This window comes from Canis aureus, chromosome 5, assembly GCF_053574225.1.
Source record: "Canis aureus isolate CA01 chromosome 5, VMU_Caureus_v.1.0, whole genome shotgun sequence".
NCBI classification, from domain to species: domain Eukaryota; kingdom Metazoa; phylum Chordata; class Mammalia; order Carnivora; family Canidae; genus Canis; species Canis aureus.
The window spans coordinates 36,337,268-36,364,189 of record NC_135615.1 but is presented as its reverse complement, the minus strand read 5'-3'; the positions used below and the strand labels follow the sequence as shown (position 1 = coordinate 36,364,189).

At 46.8% G+C, this 26,922-nt stretch overlaps 1 protein-coding gene, 1 long non-coding RNA gene and 1 pseudogene across 8 annotated transcripts in view; 1 reads left to right on the top strand and 2 right to left on the bottom strand.

Moving 5' to 3' along the window:
* Positions 1-26,922, top strand: part of LOC144313975 (uncharacterized) — a 52,879-nt gene that overhangs the window by 15,925 nt on the left and 10,032 nt on the right. The gene's annotated exons all lie outside the window — the stretch shown is intronic.
* Positions 6,310-7,441, bottom strand: LOC144313969 (glyceraldehyde-3-phosphate dehydrogenase pseudogene; annotated as a pseudogene).
* On the bottom strand, positions 11,797-25,480 carry SLC4A9 (solute carrier family 4 member 9). 7 transcript variants are annotated; one of them, XM_077897505.1, is made up of 22 exons: positions 25,107-25,469; positions 24,619-24,779; positions 24,224-24,337; positions 23,769-23,824; positions 23,459-23,616; positions 23,112-23,199; positions 22,649-22,803; positions 22,347-22,463; positions 22,002-22,176; positions 21,725-21,858; positions 21,307-21,569; positions 20,361-20,419; positions 19,956-20,144; positions 19,713-19,826; positions 18,372-18,533; positions 18,048-18,226; positions 17,270-17,342; positions 15,572-15,640; positions 15,141-15,314; positions 14,381-14,533; positions 13,843-13,943; positions 11,797-12,562 (listed from the first exon to the last, which is right to left on the bottom strand). In XM_077897505.1, exons 1-21 carry the CDS (start codon positions 25,322-25,324, stop codon positions 13,890-13,892), a joined length of 2,865 nt encoding a protein of 954 aa, XP_077753631.1. In that variant the 5' UTR covers positions 25,325-25,469; the 3' UTR covers positions 11,797-12,562; positions 13,843-13,889. The 7 variants fall into 7 exon arrangements, 5 of the variants coding, with proteins under 5 accessions (XP_077753631.1, XP_077753633.1, XP_077753632.1 ...); XM_077897507.1 differs by lacking the exon at positions 19,713-19,826 and having other exon boundaries at positions 25,107-25,471; XM_077897506.1 differs by lacking the exon at positions 24,224-24,337 and having other exon boundaries at positions 25,107-25,455.

The following is a 26,922-nucleotide window of genomic DNA, read 5'->3' as shown; positions in this document are numbered from 1 at the left end:
GAGCTTCTTTCAAAATTTGAGTCAATCCTAGGGTGCCTGGCTGGCTCAGTTAGTAGAGCATGAGACTCTTGTGAGTTCAAGCCCCATGTTAGGTGAAGAGATTACTTAAAAATAAAGTCCTGGGCAGCCCTGGTGGCTCAGCGGTTTAGCGCCGCCTTCAGCCCAGGGTGTGATCCTGGAGGCCCCGGATCGAGTCCCATGTCTGGCTCCCTGCATGGAGTCTGCTTATCCCTCTGCCTGTGTCTCTGCCTCTCTTTCTCTCTGTCTCTCATGAATAAATAAATAAAATCTTAAAAAAAAAAAAAAAAGAATACATTCCTAAATAAATAAATAAATAAATAAATAAATAAATAAATAAATATTAAGTCCTTTTTAAAAACTTGGAGTCAGGGACGCCTGGGTAGCCCAGTGGTTGAGTGCCTGCCTTCCTCTCAGGATGTGATCCTGGAATCCTGGGATCCAGTCCCACATCAGGCTCCCTGCATGGAGCCTGCTTCTCCCTCTGCCTGTGTCTCTGCCTCTCTGTGTTTCTCATGAATAACTAAATAAAATCTTAAGAAAAAAAAACACTTGGAGTCAATGGTTTCAAACCTGCTGCTGCTTTATCAACTAAGTTTATGCAGTATCTAAATCCTTTGTTGTCATTGCAACAGTCTTCACAACTTCATTGAGAGTAGATTCTGTCTTAAACTACTTTCTGGGGCACCTGGGTGACTTAATTGTTCAGCTCGGGTCGTGGTCCCCGGGTCCTGTGATTGAGCACCACAATGGGGTTGTCTGCTCAGCGGGGAGCCTGCTTCTCCTACTCCCTCTGCTGTTCCCCCCAGTTGTGCTCTTTGGTTCTCTTTGTCAAATAAATAAATAAAATCTTAAAAGGAAGGAAGGAAGAAAGAAAGAAAAGAAACTACTTTCTTTGCTCATCCTTAAGCAAGTTCTTATCCGTTAAAGTTTTACCATGAAATTGTGGCAATTCAGTCACATCTTCAGGCTTCACTTCTAATTCTATTTCTTTTGCTATTGCAATCACATCTGCAATGACTTCTTTCACTGAAGAGGGTAACCCCTCAAAGTCATCCAGAAGGGTCAGAATCAACTTTTTCCAAATTCCTGTTAATTCTGATAGTCTCAATCTCAAACATTCTTTTTTTATTCTTTTTTTTAAGATTTTATATTTATTCATGAAAGACACAGAGAGATGCAGAGACATAGGCAGAGGGAGAAGCAGTCAACCTCAAATGTTCTTTTTTTTTTTTTTTAAAGATTTTATTTATTTATTCATGAGAGACACAGAGAGAGGCAGAGACATAGGTAGAGGGAGAAGCAGGCTCCATGCAGAGAGCCTGATGAGGGACTCAGTCCCAGGACTCCGGGATCACGCCCTGAGCTAAAGGCAGGCGCTCAACCGCTGAACCACCCAGGCATCCCAACCTCAAATGTTCTTTTGGCATCTAGAATGGTGAATCCTTTACAGAAGGTTTTTAATTTACTTTGCCTATCTTGATTTTCAACATCCCTTCCTCACTAAGCTTAATCATTTCTAGCTTTTGATTTAAGGTGAGAGATATACCATTCTTCCTTTCACTTGAACACTTCTTATTCACTTGAACACATATTTATTAAGTTTGCCTTATATGGGCATAGTTCATGCATGGCACTCCAAAACAATTATAATAGTGACATGAAAGATCACTAATCACTGATCACCATAACAAATATAATAATGAAAAAGTTTGAAATATTGCAGAAATTACCAAAATATGACAAAGACACATGAAGTGAGCAAATGCTATTGCAAAAATGGTACCGATAGGAGTGTCTGGGTGGTTCAGTCCATTAAGCCTCTGAATCTTGATCTCCACTCAGAAATCAGGATCAGGATCTCAGGATCCTGAGTTCAAGCCCCTCATTGGACTGCATATGGGCATGAAGCCTACTTAAAAAAAAAGTTGTACATGTGGAAAGTGGGAGACGGATTTCTCACCCAGGTCTGTCTGTCTTTGCAAAATCCAAGTGCTAAGCTCTCAAGAGAAAAATAATAGAAAAGCTTCATTTAAGGGGCACCTGGGTTGCTCAGTCAGTTGAGCTTCCAACCCTTGACTTCAGCTCAGGTCATTGTCTCAGGGTGGTAGGGTCGAGCTGGCTTAGGGCTCAGCTTTCAGAGGGGAGTGTGCTTCTCTCCCACTCCCTCTGCCCCTCCCTTGCTTGGGATGCCAACAGTTAGTTGAACTTTGGATTCTTGGGTTTCTGGGTTCATGATCTCAGCATCCTGGGATCAAGCCCTGAGTCAGGGTCCACGCTCAGCAGAGTCCGCTTGTCCCTCTCCCTCTGCTTGTGTTCTCTCTCTAAAATAAAAAAAATATATATTTTTAAAACTGTCCTTAATGGGGACGCCAGGGTGACTCAGTGGTTGATCATCTACCTTTGGCTCAGGTCATGATCCTGGGGTCCTGGGATCAAGTCCCACATCAGGCTCCCTACAGGGAGCCTGCTTCTCTCTCTGCCTATGTCTCTGACTCTCTGTGTCTCTCATGAATAAATAAATTAAAACTTTACTAAAAAATAGTCTTTAATGAAGCAGTAAAGATTAATTTTATTCATCAAGTCTCAGCCTTTGAGTACATGTATTTTTAATATTCTATGTGAGGAAATGGGAAATATACACAGAGCACTTCTGCTGAACACTGGTTGTCTCAAGGGAAAAGACTCATGCAACTGTATTTGTTGTAAGCTAAATTAACCATTTTTTCATCAAGCATCATTTTTACTTGAAAGTATGACTGACATAAATTTTGGTAATTCAGACTTGTGTATTTGGCAGACATTTCCTGTACTCTGCCACTTGATGGAAAACAGCTGATAGTATGACAGTATTTGTTTCCAAATATAAAATTCAAGCTCTGGGGCAGAAATGAGGATTTGGGAAAATTGCATCCACTGTCATTGGCTAACAGTTCCGTAAACTTAAAGATTTTTGATGAGATAGGTGATGATATTGCCAAATATATTTTTGACATTATATACTAAAATGTATCAGTATATTCAAGAGCTGCATAACTCAGTGAACCCTATTTCCCAAATGACCAGTACATGATATTATAAAACCATGCATGAATAAAAGAATGTTCAAAGACAGACCAGTAGATTTTAACATAACACAGTGTGAAAAATTTATAGTTACAGTTTCAACCTTTAGGAAACTAACAGTTAAAAAAAAAAAAAAGAAAACGAACAGTTGTTGAATTTTGGTTTGATATTAAAGATAATACCCAGAGGGCCTGGGTGGCTCAGTTGGTTAAGTGTCTGACTCGTGATTTCAACTCAGATCATGATCTCTTGGGTCATGAGATCAAGCCCTGCGTCATGCTCCATGCTCCATGCTCCATGCTCCATGTTTCGTGCTCAACAGCAACAGAGTCTACTTGAGACTCTCTCTCCCTCTCCTCTCCCTCTCCTTCTGCCCTTCTCCTTTCTTTCTCTATCTGTCTCCAAAAATAAATAAATATTTTTTAGAAAGATAATAACCACACTTATCTGAAAAAAAACATTAATATATTCCTCCTTTTCCTACTATATATCCATGTGAGTCCAGATTTCCCTCATATTCTTCAACCAAAATACTATATTGCAATTAATTGAATATTGAAGCAGACAGGAGAATCTTTTATTAAGCCAGACATTAAAAATTCACTCTTAATAAATTTTGCTTTGAAAAATATATTTTTCTCAAAAAAGATGTTACTTATGTTCACATTTATGAATTGAACTAAGCAGATTTTTGTGAATTTCTCATTTTCAATTTCTGATATACTAAATACCAATAGATAAAACCCGCATATATAAACAAGAGTTCTTTGAATCTTTACTAATTTATAAGTGTTTACAGGGATTCTGAGTCTCCGAACTGCTACAGTACTCTATAGCAGTTGCAGGAGTGGCAAAAGGATGGAGGAGATAACCTGAAGACTACTGAGTTTTCAGTCCTTCCTTACTCAGCCAACTCTCATCTTCAACCCAGCGGTCAAAGCTTGGAAAGGAAGAATTCAGAACTATGCTCTGGATATCTCTGGTGGGAATCCATGAAAGGAAAAAGGCACTACTTTTCCTCTTTCTCCCTAAATCTCCAGACAAGATGTGGCAATTGCATAGGGTGAAGAGAGAGACTGGAAATGGCTGGTGAGAGGGAGGGACCTTCCTAGCCATTAGGGAACTTATATAGAAACTTTGAACTTAAATGGTAAGGACAAGCTATAAGGGGCCATAGCTGGTCCACTTGGGCTCAATAGCAGGAACTGGGAGAGCCAGGGACAACTCCTAGAGCAGTGATACTTGTATTTTTTTCCTCCTATTCTGGCCCATTTTTAAAAATAGCCCTAAAGTCTTCTGTGACTTTTAAGAACCAACAATTCTTATAGGCCACATTCCCATATGGTTAATTGGAATAGGCCAATGTAAAAGAAATCAAACTTGAAAAAAAATAAAGTAAGCCAACATAGTAACAACTACTGCTTTGCCACATACACGCATTCCACCTCCACATCCAGCTCCACCTTTCACTTTCCCTCCTACCATCCATCCCCTCCCCTTGGCCTGAGCCCTGTCCTTCCTTAGGCTATTACTAAATCATTAGGGATTTAGTCAGTAGGAGGGGGAATTGAGGGGTAAGGCATTTTATGATGATTTGAGTCCTCTCTGTGTCAATGTGATCAAGCAAGTAGCTCTCTGTTTCTACATCTTTAAGATGAGACGATCTCCTAGCTCTGTGATCCTATGGTTATTAATAAACAGAAGAACCAAGCACTCTGTTGTAAATGTATTCTCATTGAAAAGAGCAGAGGATCTGGGAAGGGAACACAGCTCTAGTTTGCATCATTGTGCATTATCCCCTTTGGGCATGGATATATTCACAGGAGATGAACAAACACAAGTTTCTGAAAACAACCTAGAGAAACCTCCCAAGACTGTGGTTCTTCCCTTGGGTTCACTTGGCTGTTAGGTTCCCAAAGTCAGTATTGGAGAATTCCCTCATTTCTTGCCCAGCAGTGGTAATTCCTTTGGTCTTGGAGGCCCCAGAGGTTTTCGACCTCCCTGTTATGACCCTGCTAATCAGATGACAGGCTCTGGCTTCTGCCAATTTTTTTATAAAGATTTTATTTATTTATTCATGAGAGACACACACACACAGAGAGAGAGAGAGGCAGAGACACAGGCAGAGGGAGAAGCAGGCTCCACGCAGGGAGGCCGATGTGGGACTCGATCCCAGGACTCCAGGATCACGCCCTGGGCCGAAGGCAGGCGCTAAACTGCTGAGCCACCCAGGGATGCCCACCAATTTTTTTTTTAAGATTTTATTTATTTATTCATGAGAGACACAGAGAGAGAGGCAGAGACACAGACAGAGGCAGAACCAGACTTCCCACAAGGATCCCAGTATGGGACTCGATCCCAGATTCCAGGATCATGCCCTGAGCCAAAGGCAGACACTCAACAGCTGAGCCACCCAGGCGTCCCCCTACCAATGTTTTTATTTTTTTGATAGATTTATTGAAATATGATTCACAGACCACACAATTTACCCAAAGAGTACAATTCAGTGGCTTTCATTGTATTTGCAGAGTTCTACAACCATCATATCTGTTTTGGAATATTTTTGTCTGCACTTAAAAGAAATCCTATACTCCTTAGCCATTATCTCTCAACGTCCACCCACCCACCCCACCCCTGCCAGGTCCTCAAGCCTTTGGCAACCAATAGCCTATTTCTGTCTTTATAATTTGTCTATTCTGGATGGTTCACATAATGTAATATGTGGTCCTTTGTGATTAGTTTATTCCACCTAGAATGAGTTTTCACGGTTTATCAGTATTGTAGCATGTATCAGTGTTTCATTCCATTTTATTGCTGAATAATATTCCACTGTATAGATATAACACATTTTGTTGATCTATTTAGAACTTTGGGTTGTTGAGTCATCTGAGTTGTTTTCACCTTTTGACTATTGTGAATAATGCTGGTATGAACATTGGTGTAAAGTATCTGTTTGCTTCCCTGCTTTCAATTCTTTTGGGCATATACTTAGGAGTGGGATTGCTGGATCAGATGATAATTCTATATTTAACTTTTTGAAGACTACAAACTGTTTTCAGGGTTGCTGCATCATTTTACATTCCCACCAGCAATGTGTGAGGGTTCCAACTTCTCTGCATCCTTACCAATACTTTTTTTTTTTTCTGGGTACAGGATACTTTATTGATACTACATGACAAGGTAGGGTTCCCCAAGCCCCTCCCCTTCCTCCGGGTCTAGGATGTAAATCAGAGGTCAGGAGGCTCTCAGTGTGTTGGGGGATTAAGTTGGGGCAGGGACTCCCCAGCAGCTGAGGGCCTCTCTTCCTCTTGTTCTTGCTGGGGCTGGTGGTCCACGAAGCTCTTACTCCTTGGAGGCCATGTGAACCATGAGGTCCACCACCCGGTTGCTGTAGCCGAATTCATTGTCATACCAGGAAATGAGCTTGACGAAGTGGTCATTTAGGGCAATGCCAGCCCCGGCGTCGAAGGTCGAAGAGTGGGTGTCACTGTTGAAGTCACAGGAGACAACCTGGTCCTCAGTGTAGCCCAGGATGCCCTTGAGGGGGCCCTCCGATGCCTGCTCCGATGCCTGCTTCACTACCTTCTTGATGTCGTCATATTTGGCAGCTTTCTCCAAGTGGCAGGTCAGATCCACAACTGACACATTGGGGGTGGGGACACGGAAGGCCATGCCAGTGAGCTTCCTGTTCAGCTCAGGGATGACCTTGCCCACAGCCTTGGCGGCGCCAGTGGAAGCAGGGATGATGTTCTGGGCAGCCCCTCGGCGGTCTAGCCACAGCTTCCCAGAGGGGCAGTCCACGGTCTTCTGGGTGGCAGTGATGGCATGGACGGTGGTCATGAGGCCCTCCACGATGCCGAAGTGGTCATGGATGACTTTGGCTAGAGAAGCCAAGCAGTTGGTGGTGCAGGAGGCATTGCTGACAATCTTGAGGGAGTTGTCATACTTCTCGTGGTTCACACCCATCACAAACATGGGGGCATCAGCAGAAGGAGCAGAGATGATGACCCTCTTGGCCCTGCCCTTCAGGTGAGCCCTAGCCTTCTCCATGGTGGGTGAAGACCCCAGTGGACTCCACAACATACTCAGCACCAGCATCACCCCATTTGATGTTGGCGGGATCTCGCTCCTGGAAGATGGAGATGGACTTCCCGTTGATGACAAGTTTCCCATTCTCAGCCTTGACTGTGCCGTGGAATTTGCCATGGGTAGAATCACACTGGAACATGTATACCATGTAGTTTAGATCAATGAACGAGTCATTGATGGTGACAATATCCACTTTGCCATAGTTAAAAGCAGCCCTGGTGACCAGGCGCCCAATACGGCCAAATCCGTTCACTCAGACCTTCACCATCGTGTCTCAGGGACGCAGCTGGCACTGCAGAAGATGCGGCTCTCTGTCGAATGGGGAGGAGCAGAGAGCCCTTACCAATACTTTTTATTTATAGCCATCCTAATGAGTGTGAATGGTATCTCACTGTGGTTTTGATTTGTGTTCTCTTGATGCCTAATGATGTTGAGCATCTTTTTGTGTACTTATTGTCCACTTAATGTATCTTCTTTATTATTTTTAAGTTCATTTATTTTTAAGTAATCTCTACACCCAACATCCACCGAACCGGGAATCATGCCCTGAACCAAAGGCAGATGTTCAACCGCTGAGCCACCCAGGTACCCCAGGGAGAGACAATCTTAAGCAGATTCCACTCTGAGCGTGGAGCTCCACTTGAGGCTTGATGCAAGGCTCCACATGGGACTTGATCTCATGACCCTGAAATCCTGATCCTGAAATCATGACCCGAGCTGAAATCAAGAGTTGGTTGCTTAACCGATTGAGTCACCCAGGCACCCTTCCTTCTTACTGAGTTGTAAGAGTTCTTCATATGTTCTAGATACAAGTCCCTTATCAAATATATGATTGTGTTTATTTTCTCCCATTCTTCAGGTTGTCTTTTCTCTTTCAAGTAACGCTGTTTGGAGGACAGAAGTTTTAAATTTTTGATGAGGTCTGGGATGCCTGGGTGGCTCAGCAGTTGAGGGCCTGCCTTCGGCCCAGGGTGTGATCCTGGAGTCCCGGATGAGTCCCTCATCGGGCTCCCTGCATGGAGCCTGCTTCTCCCTCTGCCTGTGTCTCTGCCTTTCTGTGTGTGTGTCTTATGAGTAAATAAGTAAAATCTTTTTTTAAAAAAGTCCAGGAACAAACATTATTAAATAAATAAATAAATAAATAAAATTTTGATGAGGTCTAATTTATTTTTTAAATTTGTTCCTTGTATTTTTGTATCATATCTAAGAAACTATTGTCAAGTCCAAGGTCATATAGGATTACCACCTTTTTTATTCTTTTTTTTTTTTAAGATTTTATTTATTTATTCATGAGAGACCCAGAGAGAGAGGCAGAGGCACAGGCAGAGGGAGAAGCAGGCTCCCTACAGGGAACCTGATACAGGACCCGATCCCAGGACCCTGGGATCACAACCTGAGCCATAGGCAGACGCTCAACTACTGAGCCACCCACACATCCTACCACCTATTTTCTTCTAGGAAGAGATGGTTTGGCTCCTACATTTAGGTTTTTTATGCATTTTGAGTTACTTTTTGCATGTGATATGAGGTAGGGGGTCCAACTTCATTCTTTTCCATGAAGATAGCCAGTTTTCCCAGAACCATTTGTTGAAAAGACTATTCTTCACCATTGAATTATCTTGGCACTCTCATCAAAAAATCAATTGACTGTAAGTGCGAATGTGTGCTCCCAGACTGTCAATCCTGTATATATTTTCGTATGCAAGTACCACACTGTCTTGATTATAGTAGCTTTGAAGCAAGTTTTGCAATCAGAGACAACTTGTTCTTCATTTTCAAGATTGTTTTGGCTACTCTAGGTTGGCCCCTACTATTCTTACCCCAAGGGACAAGGCCTCATCCATACTGCCTCTTCCAAGGTGTTCATTATATAGCCTACCATACAGATCCTCATCTTTTCCAGCTTCACCTTGCAATATTCTCTTCACCTTGCAATATTCTCTCTGTCACTCTTCCACTGTAGCCATATGGGCCTTCTCAAACATTCCAAAGTTCTTCCTTGCCTGAGGGCCTTTGCACTGATAGTCTCTTGGCCAAAAATGCTTTCCATCCACCCCCTCTCCCCTATGCCCAAGGCTGACTTCTTGTCATTCAGGTCTCTACTCAAATGTTATCTTCTCAGAGAGGCAATTACTCACCCCTAACCTAGGGTATTCACCCACTAAACCTTCCCTCTTTGTTGCATTATGTTGTATTATTGCACTTAATCACTGTCTGAAATAGTCTCATGTGTATATCATTTTATTTATTTGTTTGTTTGTTTGTTTATTTATTTATTTATTTTCAGTCTCCCCCTATTACAGTGGAAACTCTAGGAAAGCAGAGTTTTTCTCTTATTTCACATTGAATTCCTACACATAGGAATATAATAGACTACATTGCCTGGTATATAATAGATATTTAATACATATCTATTTATTGAATGAATGAATAAATTGGTCAGTCAAGCCCTGAATAGCCCCTATACTGGGATTCAGCATCAGTAAAAATAGTAAGGAGCAGTGAACTGACCCTCACACAAGGATTACTTTCCTTGTGCTCAATTTCTTCTCTCGTTTTCTACCAGTCAGCTTTTCCTCCCTTCTTTTGTTAAATGTTTTCCCCTAAATCCTCTTCCTAACATCTGCTGACATTAGAGAAGTAGGTACAGACACATTCCTGCCTTCCCCAGTCTCTGCTCTGGATCACTCTTAGGAAAAATGACTAAAGATGTCTCTGACCATCGCATATGTGGACAAGTGCATACTCAGGTCCATTTTTGCAAAGACAAAAATCTAGAGTGTTGGGAAGCATGAGGCCCTTGACGAGGGGGCAAAACACAGAACTGAGAAGATAAGAACCCAGGACCTCAGAGAAAATCAGAACCTCAGACCAACAGCCCAAGAGTTCACATTATGACAATCTTTGATTTTAATACCCACAGAAGTTTGAAAGCCATTGTCCCATAGCTACAGACTGGAGAAGAGAAGATTTACATTACTGATAGGGAGAGATTTTCCCTGGGGCTTGGGAGGCTCTAATAACCCTCTATACAGTCCTAGGTGTTTCATCTAAACATCTTAAAGAATGTTATAGGTATCAATTAACACTTATAGCACCCTAGAATCTGGGCTCTTGGCCTCATTTTACTGACAGAAAACTGAAGCCTGTGAGAACCCAGAAAGGCATGTTTCAGGCTCATACAGCCTGGCCTGAGCAAGTTAAGGGCTAAGTTTGAAGCCAGACCTGACCTCAGTCTTTCCCTCTTGACAGTGGTCCCCAGTTTGGGGACTATAGAGTGCTTAAATTCATGTGTATGTTTACCATGTCTTGGCTAAAGGCAGATAATAATTTATTTGGTCCTTTGTCACTCAGATCCCAGCTTAAAGGTCCCTTACTCAGAGAGGCCCTCCTGAACATCTACATCAAGCAAGAAGACTGGGAGAACCCAGTCCCTGCCCTTTTACCCTGTTTGAGTTTCTTCAGGGCACTTGTCATTATCTCGGATATTCTTAGCTTTTCTTTGTTATTTCTGTCCTTTAGTATAAACTCCATGAAGTTAAAAACTATCTGACAGGATATTGTTGATATACACTAAGCATTTATTGAATGTTTAAATAAGACTAACTGAAGATGTTTTTAACAACGTGTAGATATGGGACGCCTGGGTGGCTCAGTAGTTGAGCGTCTGCCTTTGGCTCAGGTCGTGATCCTGGGGTCCTGGGATTGAGCCCAGCATCAGGTTCCCCGAGGGGAGCCTGCTTCCCCTTCTGCCTGTGTCTCTGCCTCTCTTGTGTCTCTCTTGAATAAATAAATAAAACCTTAAAAAACAAAACAAACAAAACGTAGATGTTGTGGAAACAGGTAAAATATATAATTATCCAAGTTTAAATTATACTTTGGGTATATATTTCTCTCAATAGATACTTAGACTATAATTTTAGGAGCATTCTTTAAAGATTTGTTTATGTATTTGAGGCGGGCAGCACAAGTGGGGATCAGGGAGGGGCAGGGGGAGAAGGAGAGAGAATCTCCACCAAACACCCTGCTGAGCAAGGAGCCTGACCTGGAGCTGTATCTTACAACCCTGAGATTGGAACCTGAGCTGAAATCGAGTTACATGCTTAACCAACTGAGCCATCCAGGGGCTCTTAGGAGCCTTCTTTAAAACATTTTAAAAAGCCACTAGAATTCCCACTTCTGGGGCACCTGCCTGGCTCGATCAGTGGAGCATACAACTCTTGATTTTGGCATCGTGAGTTTGGGTCAAGATCACCTAAAAATAAAATGTAATAAAATAAAAAAGAATTTCCACTTCTTGCATTTTATAGATTAAAATTTCTGAACAACTTTCCTAATTAAAACGAAAATGTTAGATTAAGTATAATCTTTTTTTTTTTTTTTTTTTTTAGTTATTTATGATAGTCACAGAGAGAGAGAGAGAGAGAGGCAGAGACACAGGCAGAGGGAGAAGCGGGCTCAATGCACCGGGAGCCTGATGTGGGACTCGATCCCGGGTCTCCAGGATCGCGCCCTGGGCCAAAGGCAGGCGCCAAACCACTGCGCCACCCAGGGATCCCAGATTAAATATAATTGTTAACTTTAGAATTCATAGACGAACTGACATACACAAGTGTTCTTTTTTTTACTCTTTAATTTCAGTCCTAGGTATGTGCTCTGAAGAAATTCTTGTACTTGCAGAAAACATTTTATGTACTCTTTTGTATATATGGTACCTTTTTCAGATTATAAGGTTGTTCATTCTGTGCAGATGACAAAAAGAATGAGGTAGATATGGGAAAAATGTTCAATGCATATCGAAGGACAAGCATGTTGTAGAATTTGACAGTATAGTCTCATTTTAATGAAAATATTAATGTATCCCTTGAAATAAATTTGAACAATATACACCAAAATTTGAACACTGAATATCACTGGTACAATTTTCATTTCAAAACTATATATATCTGTAGTGTTTTGCTATTTGGCACTAGTCTCATTTACTTTTGTGGTAAAAAAAAAAACAGTAAAGATTATTTTCATATGGATAAAAAACTTTTAAATAGAGGAATAATTTTTCTGGAAGATTTTTTCCCCTTTTGCAAACTGAAAAGAGTTCCCTAAAGACTCCCAATTGTGAAAAAGAGAATTTGTGAGGACGGAAAGTCCTCAAATGGGAAGGGTTTCCGTGTCTTTTTAATGGGGTAGAGAGTGAATGGGGCCTGGTCAGTTCCCCAGGCTTACCAGCAAACCTGCTTATTTTCTACCACTCTCTATCCACTACTCAGGAGGGTAACGGAAATCTTGGCCAGCTGTCCTCTAGGCCTTCCCATCTCCTTCAGGTCAACTGAGAATCTGGCAGTTAAGCCAAAGGCCAACAATATCCCGATTTCTGAGTAACACCTGTGAACTGAGACAAGACATAGTGATGTCAGAACAAGTGCTCAAGGGCACAGTTGGGCAAAGAATAGTGCAAAGAACCATAGGGGATATGGCAAGCCCAGGAGATCTTGTTCTGGGGCAGCTGCTGAATTGCCCTCCAGAATGTTCTGTTGCAAATGGTGGGGCTTCTTGGGCTCTCGAGCTTGGAAAGGCATGGATAGAAGGGGGTTCTTGTGGACCAAAAGAGAATTCAAAAAAAAAAAAAAAAAAAGAGAGAGAATTCAGCTTATCAAGGGGAAAAAATGTCAAGCTTTTGCACATGCTGCACCTCCTGCCTAGAAGATTTCCCTCCATCTTATACTGGCTAGTTTCTATTCATTTTCCAAATTTCAAGTTATGAACCATTTCCTGTTCTCCAACTCCCACCACCCCACTGTCACCACCCTGCAAGAAGGGCTTAGAGGCCTCTCTTCTCCCACAGTTGGTGCTTCCCTTAGCCAACACTATCCTATTCCAGCAACTGCCTGTTGATCTTTCCCAGTGGAATTTATACTGATGAGATAGGTGTGGGACCATGATTATCTTACCACTGTATCTCTAGTAACTAGATACTCCTTAAGTATAGTACTCATAGAATGTTTTTATAAATGGACGAGGGATGCCTGGGTGGCTCAGCGGTTGAGCGGCTTCCTTTGGCTCAGGGCGAGATCCTGGGATCCGGGATCAAATCCCACATCGGGCTCCTTGCAGGGAACCTGCTTCTCCCTCTGCCTATGTCTCTGCCTCTCTCTCTCTTTGTCTCTCATGAATAAATAAATAAATAAATCTTTTAAAAAAAAGATAAATGGATGAATAAAAATGGAAAGAATGGCAAGGTGGGCAAGTGACAGAGAATCCCTCCACTTGTCTGGAGGGTGGTTCTCAGCAGCCCAGGGGAATGGCCTCCAGGGCAAAGGAAAACAGCAGGGAGCATTATCCTCCCTTCTTCTCCTCCCCACTCCCTACCAGTCTTTAGTCATCATACCCAACCCCCCCCCCCCCCCACCTGGGTCTCTACATCCATTTTGGTGTGAACTTGAGCTCCCTCTACTGGCCAGGTATTAGTGCCATAGGGAGCCAAGCCCAGGTACTCTCCTTCATTTCTTTCTTCCTCTGGAGATATCTTTCTATTCCCTCCCCTACTTTGGGGTTCATGAGAGACTGGAACATGAAGGGAAAACAGGTAGCCAGCACAATGGAGGTTTCCAAGTTTCTGAGCCCCCACCTCCCCACCCTCGACCCCAGGGACACTTCCCCTCACATCCTCACCTCATGCTCAGTTTCCTGAAGTCTCTATTCCCAAACTCCTACTTCAGCTAATTCACAGAGATATTGATTTCTGGAGCCTTGGGCTGATACATCAGCTCTGACTGCAGAAGAAAGATCGCAAGATGAGTTGGGAATAGACAGAGACAGGGCAGAGAGAAAGGGACCCAGAAAATGAAAGGATATGACCCACACTGAGACAGAGACCAGGTTGAAAAAGACCACCAAAAATATAATAATAATAATAATAATAATAATAATAATAATAATAATGAAAAGAAAAGAAAAAAGAAAAAGACCACCAGAGCTGTTCCCAGACCTTTCCACCCCCATGGATTTATAAACCGGGCCCCTGCTCTATAAAGAAAGATTTCTGTCACCCCTTCAGTATACCCATATTGGTGAGGACCTAAAGGCAATGATGGTGTTGATCAGATCTTCAGACTTAATAGAAATATTAAACTGTAGGGCTAACTCCTGGACAAAAGGACTCTCCCCACCCCTGCCCCCTTCTCCTAAGAGGGTCCATCCTGGGGCTTACATGTTCACTATCACCACCAAGTGAATACTTTGGCTCCAGCCCTTTCTCGGGGATGCTCCTTTCCTTCTCTGGCATCAGCTCATCCAGCCAAAGGAGTTCCTGTGGTGAGAAGACCCTCTCCAGTGCCTTTCGGACCCCCACCAGGCCCAGCAACTGCAAGGATAGAAACAAAACCCAGGGTTGTCAGCAATAGCAACTGAAACATGAACAGCAGTGACACTTATTGAGCACTTCCTATGTACCCAGCATTGTGCATTGTTTCACTTAATGCTAATACGTTCCTACAGGGTAGATATAATTGTTCCCATTGTATAGAGAAAGTAACTGAAGACTTGAGAGTTTAGAAACTTCCCAGAAGTCACACAGCTAGGATGTGGTAGTCAGATTGGTCCTACTAGAAAGCCCAGGGCTCTTAACTTCCTCAGGGAGTAAGAATAGGGCCAGAAACCATCTGTGTTATGGCCTCATTGAGTAACAGAAGTGCCAGTATTGCTTCTCCCAGTTTTCTTTTTGATTTTATATCCCTGTCTGTGGTTGGTCAGACCAAAGAGATTGGAAATGGGATTGAATCAGGTATCCTAGGATTAGCCTATCTGTGGGCAGCTCTCAGCCTTCTTTCTTTGTCCAAAGATTCCCAACCAGGTAGAGCCAGGGCAAGCAAGAAGGGGAGGGTCTTACTCCTGTGGAGGCTTTGCCCACCCTGCCAGACTCAGAGTCTCCCAGGACCCCTGGGACACTACCCAACCCTGCCCCAAGTCACCGTGAGGGGGAAGATGATGGCTGCAGGGGTAGACTTGATTATCCAAAGCAGACCCAGGCAGGCAAGCTGGATGGCTGTGAAGAGGTGGACCCTGCTCAGAGACACATGCCGTAAGAGCAGGAGGTCTGGCTGGTGTTTTGCTGGCATCAATAATAGCTGTACCCTCTTTGTGAACTAGGGGAACAAGAGGAGAAGAAAAGCAGGGTAGTCAGCCTACAGGGTGTCACTATTAGCTATCTAAGCCCAGCATAAGCAGGAGGTCAGAAGGTTCCCTTGGTGCCCCCTCTCCCCATTCAGAGCAGGGCAGCAGAGTCCCTGTGCCCAGGGGAGTCAGGAAAAGAGGATAGGGAAGGACTTGGCAATATAGGCAGGAAGTACCAGCAGGAAAGAAGAGGAGGAGTGGGATTGTATGGTGCTTATAATGGGCTCACCTGGGTGCTGCTCATCGCTGCCACACCCATGTACAGGAAGATGCCATAGAGCACAGGCATTGGGATGAACTGTAGAAAGAAGTGGAGAGCTGGCAAAGGAGTTCACTTCTGCTCACTGCCCAGATGCCCCCCACCCTCCACTTAGGCTCCAACCCCAGGCTCCAGCATCTATATCTAAGCCTGCCCAGCTCTTTCTGTTCCTTTCCCACTTTGCATGCCTGATACTGAATCTTCCAGATAGTTAGATGAGGTAAATTCTATAATTGTCTCTATTTTACAAAAAGGGGGATTTTATTTCAGAGAGACTAAGTTAACTTCTCTGCTACTTGGCCTACTTCTCCAGTCTTACGTGTTAGGTTCTTCTCTGCTGTCTCTGTTCCTGCTATATGCCTTCCTATCCTTCCCTCAACATGCCCAAGTTTATTTTCACTTCCTTGCAAGGCCTTTGCTTTGCTATTTCACTCCACCCAAAATGTCCTTCCTTGACTTTCTTCTCACTACTCAGGCTTCTCACTACTCATCTCTTGACACCCTAGAAGGATGTGACCTTTCAATCTGAAGTAGACCCCTTGCACTCTTAATCACCTTATATATTTTTCATTAGAAGTAATCACTGTCTGAAATTATCCTATTTTATTAATTCTTTTTCATCTGTCTCCTCTCACCAGACTCCAAGCAGTGGATGGTCTCTCTCATTTTTTTCAGATTTTATTTATTTATTCATGAGAGAGAGAGAGAGAGAGAGAGAGAGGCAGAGGGAGAAGCAGGCTTCATGCAGAAGCCCAACGTGAGACTCAATCCTGGGACTTGATCCCAGGACTCCAGGATCACGCCCTGGGCGGAAGGCAGGCGCTAAACTGCTGAGCCACCCAGAGATTCCCTCTTTTGATCGTTACTATATCCCCAGTCTTTGGAACGGTGCCTTGCATATGGTTTATGCTCTTTCGTACATCTCTGCTGAACAGGAGTCACCTAGTTAGTAAGCAGCCCATCTGGTCCATCTGGCTCTTTCAACTACTCCACTCTCACTCAGCTCCATGACCTTTCCTTCCCCAAACAACCTCCTCACCGGTGACTCTTGTATGCCATTCTCCATGCTCCTCGATTGCTTTGCTGCCTTGGCTTGTGGAAACTTTCTGTGATTACCTGTTACTTAATTTTTGTTCATGTGTGTATGTTGCTGATAGAGGCTTGGCTCTATATCTCTTTTCAGTACTCCTGCCCTCACCTTCTCCCAAGTGCCTAGCAGAGCCTTGAGCACGGTAGGTGTCCTATAAACATCTGGTGAGGGAGAAGTGAAGGGGTTTTGCCTCACGGTTTTTCTGGGACATGATGATCACACTCTTAGTCTAAGGTTGGGAGGCTGGAGCAATGATACCATATCACTTGGCCCCTAGGGGATGGTGGTGTGCACACCCTGCTCCACTGGGGAGAAAGCCCCCTGAGTAAGCGTTTGAGTTCTCAGATGAGATCCATCTTTTTTAAGCTACTTAACCTCTTCAACCTTCCGCTTCCTCATTTGTGAAGTACAGATGCCTCTCAGGGTTCATGTGAGGATCAAATGAGACTAAGTGGAGAAAACTGAACACAGTGCCTGGTGTGCAGTAAGTATTTAACCAGTGTCAGTTCTCACTTTATTTATTGTTATTATTACTGCCCTGCCCTGCCCTGCCCCTGATGCCAGCCTAACAAAGGTACCTTGAGTACAGGTGCCAGGAAGATGGAAGTTCCTGTAAGGATGAATACCACCAGGCCTGTCAGCCTCTGCTCCCTGTGCAGAGAGGGAAAAGTTAGCCAGGGTCTGGGAGAGCCCCCAAGGTGCTGGACCTGGAGATGTGGACCAGATACCACTATAGGGACCTGCAGGAGGGACGTGGAGGGATCCCCCAATAGTCACCTGGCAGGGAGGGGCCTTAGCATGGTGTGTGAAATTGGGGACAGAAATGGTCAGGGCACTTCAGTTTGGTTGTCCCAGGCCTCCCCATTAACTCAAGCTCATCATTGCTCTTTGTTTTTGTTGTTGTTGTTGTTTGGGTTTTATTTTACACTCCCATAAAAATTTTTATTTCACAGTTTCAAAGTTGATTTCACATACTTTCCACAGATTGTGTTTCTAGTAGTTACAAACTTGTTTTTGTGATGGTAACTCTGTAACTTCAATGAGGTATTCCTACACTGAGCCCAGGGTTTATTAGGTGGCACCTCACCCTTGCTCAGCCCTGGCTGCCTCTTCCTTTACATCCATGAGGCTCCTCTCCAGGGCCCTCCCAATCCCATGGCCGAAGGACAATGGGGGAAGATCTGACACACCCATCTCAGTCCAGAACCCTCTCATTCACCCCACTGCAGTGCTCATGGAGCAGTGAGAGAACCCTCTGGGGCCACCAGCGTAGATTTTAAGCTGTCCAAAGCTTTCTATCCCACCATACCACCTTATGATCACCTCTTACTCTAGCCTCCTGAATTTTGGCCTCACCTGATCCCCAGGAAGCTGCAGGGCTCCCCCAGGGCACAGGTTCTTCTTTCTCTTCGAAGACTGTCCATGTGGGCCAGGGATATGACTGTGGCTGAGACATACCAGGGTAGCCCCAGCACTGATGTGAGGAGCATCAGCAAAGCCACGCAGAAGAGGTCCAGGTGGAAGCCAGCTCCCTTCTGCAGGTAGTGGTGGAGCTTTGAGGGTGAAACTAAACAAGACCTGGGCTCTCTATCCTCTGGAGTGGGAGAGGGAGGACTGCGTCCCATCCTGGAGTTTTTGTCTTTTGGTCTAGGGGCTAGGGTCTTACCCAGCAGGCCTTACCCGCAGTTTATATTCAGCACGGTTGAGGATAACCGCTGTGATCTGCTGGTCCATGAAGATGAGGATAGACAGCAGTAGGGCAGGTAGGGCTGCTGCCACACTCAGCCACCAGGGGTTGGTTCCAAAAGGTGACACCAGCCAGCCACGCCCAGGGAGTGTGGGCTGGAAGAGGGTATTCCATGGACAAGTTAGAAAGGGTCTGCCAAGAGTACCTCACCTGCACACCCCAGAGTTGGCATTCTTCCATAATTTTCCAACCCCTTACCCCCATCCCAAAACCCTAGATGACAGGTAGGAGCAGTATGTGTGCATGCACAGCTGGTTCAAAGCATCCCAGTGTCTTCAAAGTGGGCAGGAGGAGGAGGACCAGCCTGGGGATTGGGCTGGAGCCAGAGGTTCTGGACTTTGGTTCTCAGGGGCCCTCCCTCCTTGTAAGAAGAGGATATGGTGGGTGAGGCCTGCCTACTGGGGCAGAGCCCTCCTCCCTAGGCAACGCCTCCACCAACCAGGGTGGAGTGACTCAGGCTCAAACCTGCCTTGATCTGGGGCAGGGGCAGAGCTGGGTGTGTCTGCGTCTGCTTTGATTACAAGCGTCTATGTGGGGGAGGGGACCCCTGTTACTGTCTCAGATTCTGAGCCCCTGAGGCTACCCCAATTGGAGTTCCTGCTCTCCTGTCCTGAGGAAAGCTGGAAAGGAGGTCTCCAAATGCACAGGCAAAGCCTAGGTGCTAAGTTAGTGCTAAGCCTTGTCTTGTGCACTGTCATGCCCTTGGGAGGGAGCTCTAGCTTTACCAGATCAGAGCTGGCAACTGGGGGTGCAAAAAGAGTGGAGAATAGTGGAGTGGGTAGGGCCAACCTCGGACAATAAGAAGCAACATTTATTAAGGTCTTAGTGTGTACCAGTCCCTGCACTGTGATAAAATGCTCTACACTCATCTTCCGTGAAACTCAGGACAATTTATAGCGTAGGAGCCATTGTTCTTTATTATTTCCATTTTATAGATGCATGAATTGAGGCTCATTGATGAGAGATGTGGGTTAACTTGCTTAAGGTCGTACAGCTAGGAAGTGGCAAAACAGGATCTCAAACCCAGGGCTGGCTGAGCAGAATCCATCCTGTTAACCCCTAATTTATAATAATAGCTATCATGTATTCTGTACCACTGTGTCAGCAGCAGTGCCTCATGAATCCTCACAATAACTCTGTGAGGTCATTATTATTACTCTTTCTGTTTTATAACCGAGGAAATGGAAGCTCAGAGGAAGAGAAGCATGGGATCTACGCATCTTCCTCCTCCAAGGTCCGTGCTCTCCCCTCTGTCCTATACTCCCAGCTCTCACCTTAAACTCACTGGGCACAGTGAGCTTTGGCGTGGCCAGACCCAGGAAGGAATCAAGGCCGCAGCCCAGCAGCATGGCCAGGACTGAGGAGAAGTCACCGAGCACTTTGCGTACCTGGCCATACAGTGGACACTCAAGTCAGATGCAGCCCACCAGCCCCCTCCTTCTTCACACTTTCCCTTTTACACACAGGGCCTGAGGCCAAGAGCCAGTACTTTCCCACAGAAAGAGAGTAACACTCACCACAGAGGGGAAGAAGCGGCTTGTCTTTACATGCTTGAGGGCCGTGGCTAAGAGGAAGGAGGTAAGGAAGAGGAGGAGGGAGAAGAAGGCGATGTCTGGGACTGTATGACAGTTGGGGCCACGAGGGTGGCCTCCCCGCCGGGCACACTCAATTGGGGGCAGCAAGGAGGCATTGACCAGGCCTAGGTCCTATATGGAAAGGGTGGTCAGGGATGGGTTAACATTGACTGACACACACTGAGACAGCAAGGACCCAGAATAAGAAGTCTCCAGCCATAGCACATGTCTGGGCCTCTGTGACCTAGGAGGGTTTCCCTAGCCTATGAGGTGGGAAAAGCCAGGAACCACTGACTTCTTTGGCTTCTAGCCTTTCTTTCCCAGGCCCTCCCAGGAACAGGGCCTCACCATGCTTGAGATGTCATCTCTGTCTTTGGGTTCTGTTCTTGTCCACTGAGACTCATTTCCTGGGAAGCAGAGAACAATTTGGGTATATGCCCCTCTCCTGGGAACCTTTTCCAATCCCTTGGGAGCCTAATCTCATCGGTCCAAGTGAACCAGAGAGTTCTCAGTTCTGACTCATCTGTCTGCTGACTCCAACTGCTTCCAAGTTTGTGCTCCTCAGTACACTGCCTGGTGCCCTCAAATTCCTTACCTATTGGTATCCCTGGTGCCCAGCACAGGACTGGCCAGAGCAGATGCCTAGCCAATGTTTGCTTAATGAATAAGCACACCAATCTCTGGGTTTCTACCAGGACCAGAACTGGTTTTGTTCATGCCCAGCAGAGTCTGGCACTCTTGAGAGGACATTTCTTCCCCATTCCTGCTGCTTCCTTCCACGTGGAGGTATTTGTGCAAGTATAATATGCTGAGAAGCTCTCCCCCTGAGTCAGTCACTCAGACTAGTGGAAAAGCAGCATTTTATTTGATTGGTGAGTTTGAGAGAAGAAGCTGGGCATGCCTCTCCCTGTCCCTTCATCTCCCCCACTCTTGGGAGTAAGCTGCCTGTGCTGTGCATGCAGTTAGTTCTGCTCTTCTGGGGCAAGACATTCCCATTCAGTGCAGCCATGACTGGGTGGGTAAACCTCTCTAGTTTTGGTTTCATTGTTAAGAAGCCCATTCCCCAATATGATATGAGCACATTCTCCGATCAGCATTGTCAGAAATAAAGACAATATTGGGCCTGCTCTCTTACTTCTCAGTTGATTCAAAACCAGAGTGGGGAAGAGTGCTGCTGGCTATTGGGTGAGTATTCAGGATTTTGCTGACACTAATAAGGGGGTCAGCAAGGGGACAACCCTCCCCCTCATGTGTCCTTCTCCATCTCACCAAGCTCCCTGTTTCCCTCACCCACCTCCTGGGTCTGGATACTGGCAAAAGCAGCCGTAGGCAGGGGAGCCAGGGCTCTGGATGGGATAGGCACTGGTCAGGCTCAGCATTTTGCCCACAGCATCATAGATGAAGATGAGGCTGATGAGGGCACAGAAGCCTTCTTCGGTGAAGCGGGTAAAGTAGCGGACCAGCACACTGGCCTCCGTGGCCACCAGTGCTAGGCAAAATGTGGCCACCCAGATGCCCACCCATAGGCGGAAGGGCAGGTAGTCCAGGCTGTAATCTCTGAGGGAGGTGGTGAGAAAGACAGGACTTGGCAGAGCTGTTCTGCTCTCCACTTATCCTCAGTTAGGTGCCCCTGGAGATAGTTTCCACCCTCCCCTCTTGACGCAGCCAGGACCAGGCCGAGAGTGCAGCTAGTGAGGGGTCTGGTGACCTACCTACTGAAGGAGAAAAGCAGGCGCTCAAAGACCAGCACTGGCCCCGTGCTGCTGAGGATGGTGAGGGGCTGGCCAGCCATCAGGCAGAAGGTGGCTCCAGCTGCTGCAGTGCCCAGGAAACTTTCCAGCACGCCCTAGAAGTCGGCAGGGAACCCTGTCAGCACAGAACACTGGGGTCCTCGGCACAGCAACCCAAGCTTCCACGGCAGCCCACCCCCTGTCCCAGGGAAGCATAAAGGGCATGGCTGGCAGTGTCCCCTCACACCTCCCTACTCACCTGAGCACCACTGGTAGCTTCCCCCAGCAGACCCCCAAATGTGATGGCATTAGTGACTGTGGCCAAGTAAATGCAGAGCACAGCTGACAGGCATTGAGGGTGTAGCGCATCCAAGAAGTCGCTAGGGTACCATGAAGCCTTCCGGCGCACATCCTGGAGGAGGCCCCCAAACAGCCTCCCACCCGTGGTTTGTCAGTGATCCAGGTGTCCACACCCCACACCCCTATCCCTGCTACTTCCCCTGGGACTGGGTGAGCCCCTCCACAGGAAGCATAATCTCTGTGCCCTGTGACCCCTCTCCCCTCCCCATACCCTCCCCCTAGCTCTCACCCCAGCTCACCTCACCTGCCTGTCCGCTGTAACTCTGGGCTGGGTGTACGTAGCCAGTGGCCGTGCCTGTCCTCAGCCAGGGCCCCAGGTGGGGCAGGAGGGCCCTTGACCTCCCTAAGTTGTGAGAAGAGCCTGAAGAGAAGGGGAACACAGGTTGCCTGAAGTTCTCCAACCAGAACACGACTGCCCCCTGGTGGCTACTCGTGTCTCTGCCAGCAAGCTATGAACCCAAAGATCAGTTTCTATCCCTTTCCTGGGATTCCCCCTACCCTCCTCAACAGTGGGACTGGACCCAAGGCCTGTGAAAGTCCATATACCTTTTGTGCTGGGAGGGTAGACATTTAGGTGGGGCGATCCGGGTTGTCGGGTCCCACAGACCTGGAGGGAGCACTGTCACCTCCTCTAGGAAGGCATCCAAGGCTGCCAGAAGGTCGTGAAGGTTGCTGGCCCGACGAACTGTCCACTGGAATTGCTAGCGGTAGGAGCACATGGGGGCAGGAAATGCAGATCTGGATCTTTACATACATTTTCACAGTCTCAAAGCTAGACACGAGTCAGGTAGGCAGAGAAGTCATTCAAGCATTCATGAATGCATACATGCAGTGAGTATCTATTGGGTGCCTACTCTGTGCCAGCACTGTGCTAGATAAGGGGGCTCCAACCTCATGCTTACAGACACAAAGCCACGCTCTGCCTCATTGCTGTATTCAGTCACACATCTAGAGTCCACACATGCACACTCATGTGCACGTGCACACACACACACCCTGCCCAGCTCACCGAGTCACTGAGGAGGACAGCCATTGCCCGGCCTATCTCGTGGTAGCCCTTTCCCACTGTGGAGGGACCAAGGAGGAGGCAGAAAAATCTGAGGAAGGAACCAGGCCCCACAAAAATCAGAAGCTACTATCCCCTAAGGCAGCCCTGATCTCCAACCTCCCTACCAGCCCCCATATGTACACTCATGTGCACACCTGCTTTGCAGCTCTGACCACTACCCTTCCCCAGACCCCCAAGCATGTTCCTACACTCACCCTCAAAAGAACTAGACCAGAGACCTCCCAATCCCCTCCCCAGTAAAGAGCCTTCTTCTGGTCTCCAGGACCCCCAACTCTCAGCAGCCTCACCTGCTGGGAAGGGGAACCTCCATGAGGGGTCCCAGCACCACTGGGTCCCGCAGTCGCACAAAGGCTCCCAGGGGCTGCACCAGGAAGCCCAGCTCTCCTGCCAGCACAGCTGCTGCTTCCGCTCCTGGAGGCAGCTTCTGTCTCAGAGGGTTTTGACGCTGGAGAGGGGTTTGAGGAGATACAAAGGATAAGAGGTTATTTAAGGAGGTGGATGTTGGCAAGATACTGATTGATACTGAGGCCATTGGAGGGTGAACCTCTGTTAATCCCCGACTCCTCTCCCAGGCTTGTCCAAGGAAGGGCCACAAACCTGTTCCTTCAGCAGGGCTTCCTCATTGTAAGAAGCCTCTCTTGGATGAGCAGATCCTTCAAAACAGGATTAGGCAGTGACTAAGAACATGGGCTTTAGGGGTAGATCCACAAGGGCTCCCTGACCAGCTTTACCTCTGACAAATTGGAGCTTCCCCTCTCTGAGCCTCAGTTTTCTTATCACTAAAATGGGGCTATTGTGGTACTACCTCACAGGATGGTTGTGAAGATTAAATGAGATACTACATGTAAAGCTCCTGGCACACTGCCTACCAGAACATCCCTTCCCAGAACTCTGGCCCCTCCATCATTCCTCCTCACCGTGACCTCCACTTCTTACCATGAGGCCTGGATGGAGGTATGAGCCAAGGCTAGGCTGGTCTTGGCCCAGGGAGGGGGCGGGGGGACACTCTCACCCAGGGCTTTTGGTCCTGGGCCCAGGGATGGGCCTCTCACCCTGGCAGGGCCTGGTGCCTGTGGGCTGGATGAGGTGCTGGGGTCTCTGCAGCAGCAAGGCCTGCAGTTGCCCTCTCAGCTCTGGGCTCAGCGACTCTACTCTGGTCACCTGTTCTGAAGAACAGAGGTGGGGCTCCAACCCTTTCCTGAGAGCTCCCTGCCCCAAACTCTTCCCCTTTCCCCTGCCCAGGTCCCTTTCCCTTCTGGGGGTCTCAGGGAACTTGCTCCTCCACTCTATTCTTCCATCTCTCCCCTCCTGCCCCATGGTGACAGGGAAGGATAATCCCTGGGGGGTGGGGGTGGGGTGAGCTCTGGAAAGTTCTAAGATTTTGGAGGGAAGTCCTGGGGAAATGGCATGACTGCCCAGGCCCTCCCTGCCAAGGCTCCCAGCATACCCACGAGCTCCAGGAAGCTCTGAGCTGGACAGTCCAGCAGCACAAGGCCCTCGGCCAATAGGCTGTGGAGCTTCTGAAGGCTGGACAGTGCCAGGGTGGGCACGTGAGGGACACTCCACCGGCCCGCACCCACCTCCACCTTCTCCTCAAACAGCACCCACCTGCGGTGAAGAGGAGTAAACTATGTTATTGAGGTCATCCTTCCCAGGTCTAGGAGTGGGGACACAGTAGAGCCAAGGAAGCTAGGGCAATGGGGGAGTCCTGGGCCCAGTGGTGCAAAGTATGCCCCTTCCTGGGCATTCACCCCTCGACTGGGGGGCTTGGGGAACTCAGAAGTAAAGTACATAGAAAGCTGAGCATCATGGATAGTGAGGGCCTGAATTGGAGAACGCAGAGAGGAATTCCTGATTGCCTCATACACAAGCATGGAAGAGTCCCCAGCTGGGGAAAGGGAAAGACCACATAAAAAGGCTCTGGGTCCCACTCACCTGCCTGTCTCTCTCCACTCCAGTGCCTGGGGCCAGCCCAGAAGCTCATTCAGCTGGATGAAAAGCAGCGGGTCCTTGGATACCCCCAGGTCCCCTCTCTTGGTGTTCAAGGGGCCATCAGGGCTGGGGCTAGAGCCAGGGCTACTGTCCAACTCTCCTGTGGGCACATTTTTACAAGCACTGGAGACTTCAAACTCCTCCTGGCCTGGTAGCTTCATCTTGGGGAGGCTTGTACAGAGACTCTGGGGACTGGTACAGTTTTGAGTTCAGGGGCCTTCCGCTGGCTGCATTTATAATGCACTACCCCATGCAGCACAACACAGAGCAAGGCCTGCTGACTCCAGAGCCAACCAGGTCATTCCCTTTTCTGCTTGCTTTCTCCAGCCCTTGCTGCCTGAGAGTGTTTGTAAGGCTAACCTGATCTTTCCCAGGCTCTCCAGAAATGCCCAACCTGGGGCAGAAATGTTGTGTGTTTTTTCTGTGGGATCAGGTCTGACCCCACTGTGTTTTGTGTAAATTAATGGGAGTAAGTCACTAACGTGGGTCTGAGGACTAAGACCCTCAGATAATCCTGCCCCCTACTCTGTATCAAATACAAACACCAACCCTCTAGGACTGTTTGGGGTGTCACCATCACACCCTAAGGTACTCGTTTGGATAAACAGAGACCTGATAAGTAACTGGGTCTGCGGAAGCCAGACTACACAGTAAGGGGAGACAACAGGCCTAGTCTCAGCCCGTTTAACGGGCTAAGGAGGCATGCCAAGGAGAACACAGTGCCTGAGGCTTAAATTCCTTTTGTCAGACTACACCTGGAAACTTTCCATTTAGCTCCTGCCCCTGGGTTCTGTCCTTCTAACTCGGCCTGGCATTGAGGGTAGAGGAGTCCATGAGAGTGTGTATGTGAAGGAGGTCCTACAGCCAAAAGAGCAAAGGAGAATGTGGTCTATTAGCAAGTCCTGTTGGCTCTACTTTCAAAGTAAACCCAGTATCCAACCACATCTTCCGGCTTCCCACACTTCTACCCAGTTCCAAGCCACCATCCTGCCTCACCTGAATTATTTCAATAGCTTTTTAATCTCTTGCAATAATCTTCCTGCTTCCACTCTTCCTTGCCCCAAATTCTTAATCTACACAGCAGCCTCAGGGATCCTTTTAAAAGGTAATCAAGCTGCATTACTCTTCTCAAAACTCACCCAATATATTCCATTACTCTTAGAAGAAAAATCAAACTCTGTCATGACCTACAAGATCTACAAGATCTACAGTCTGGCCCTAGTCTACGTCCCCAGCCACATTTCCTACCATTCTCTTTGGCTCACTCCTTTCCAGCGGTGAAGGTCTTTGTTATGCAAAGCCTGTTCCTGCCTGGGGGGTCTTCGCAGCAGCTCTTCGCTCTGCTTGGAAAGCTTTTCCCTGAGATCATCACCTGACTGGATCCTTGAACCTAAGTGTATTATTATTATTATTATTATTATTATTAATTATTATTATTATTATATCTAAGTGTCATCTGAGACGTTACCTGCTCAAGGAGATCTTCCCCCCGCCCCCCACCCAGCCCTGTGTCTCCATCACATTTCTCTGTTTTATTTTCTTCCCAGCAGTTATCACTATTACTATCTGCCTCATTTATTTGTTTGTCATTTATTGCCTGCCCCGCCACACACGCACTCTGGAATGTACCGTTCACGGAGCAGGTGTTTTACCTGTCTTCTTCATGGCTGTCCCTAGCACACCTAGTTGCCCTCAAAAATACTTGTTCAAAGAGCGCATAGGAGGGGAGGGGCTGGGAAATAAATGCGCTTCTCCCGAA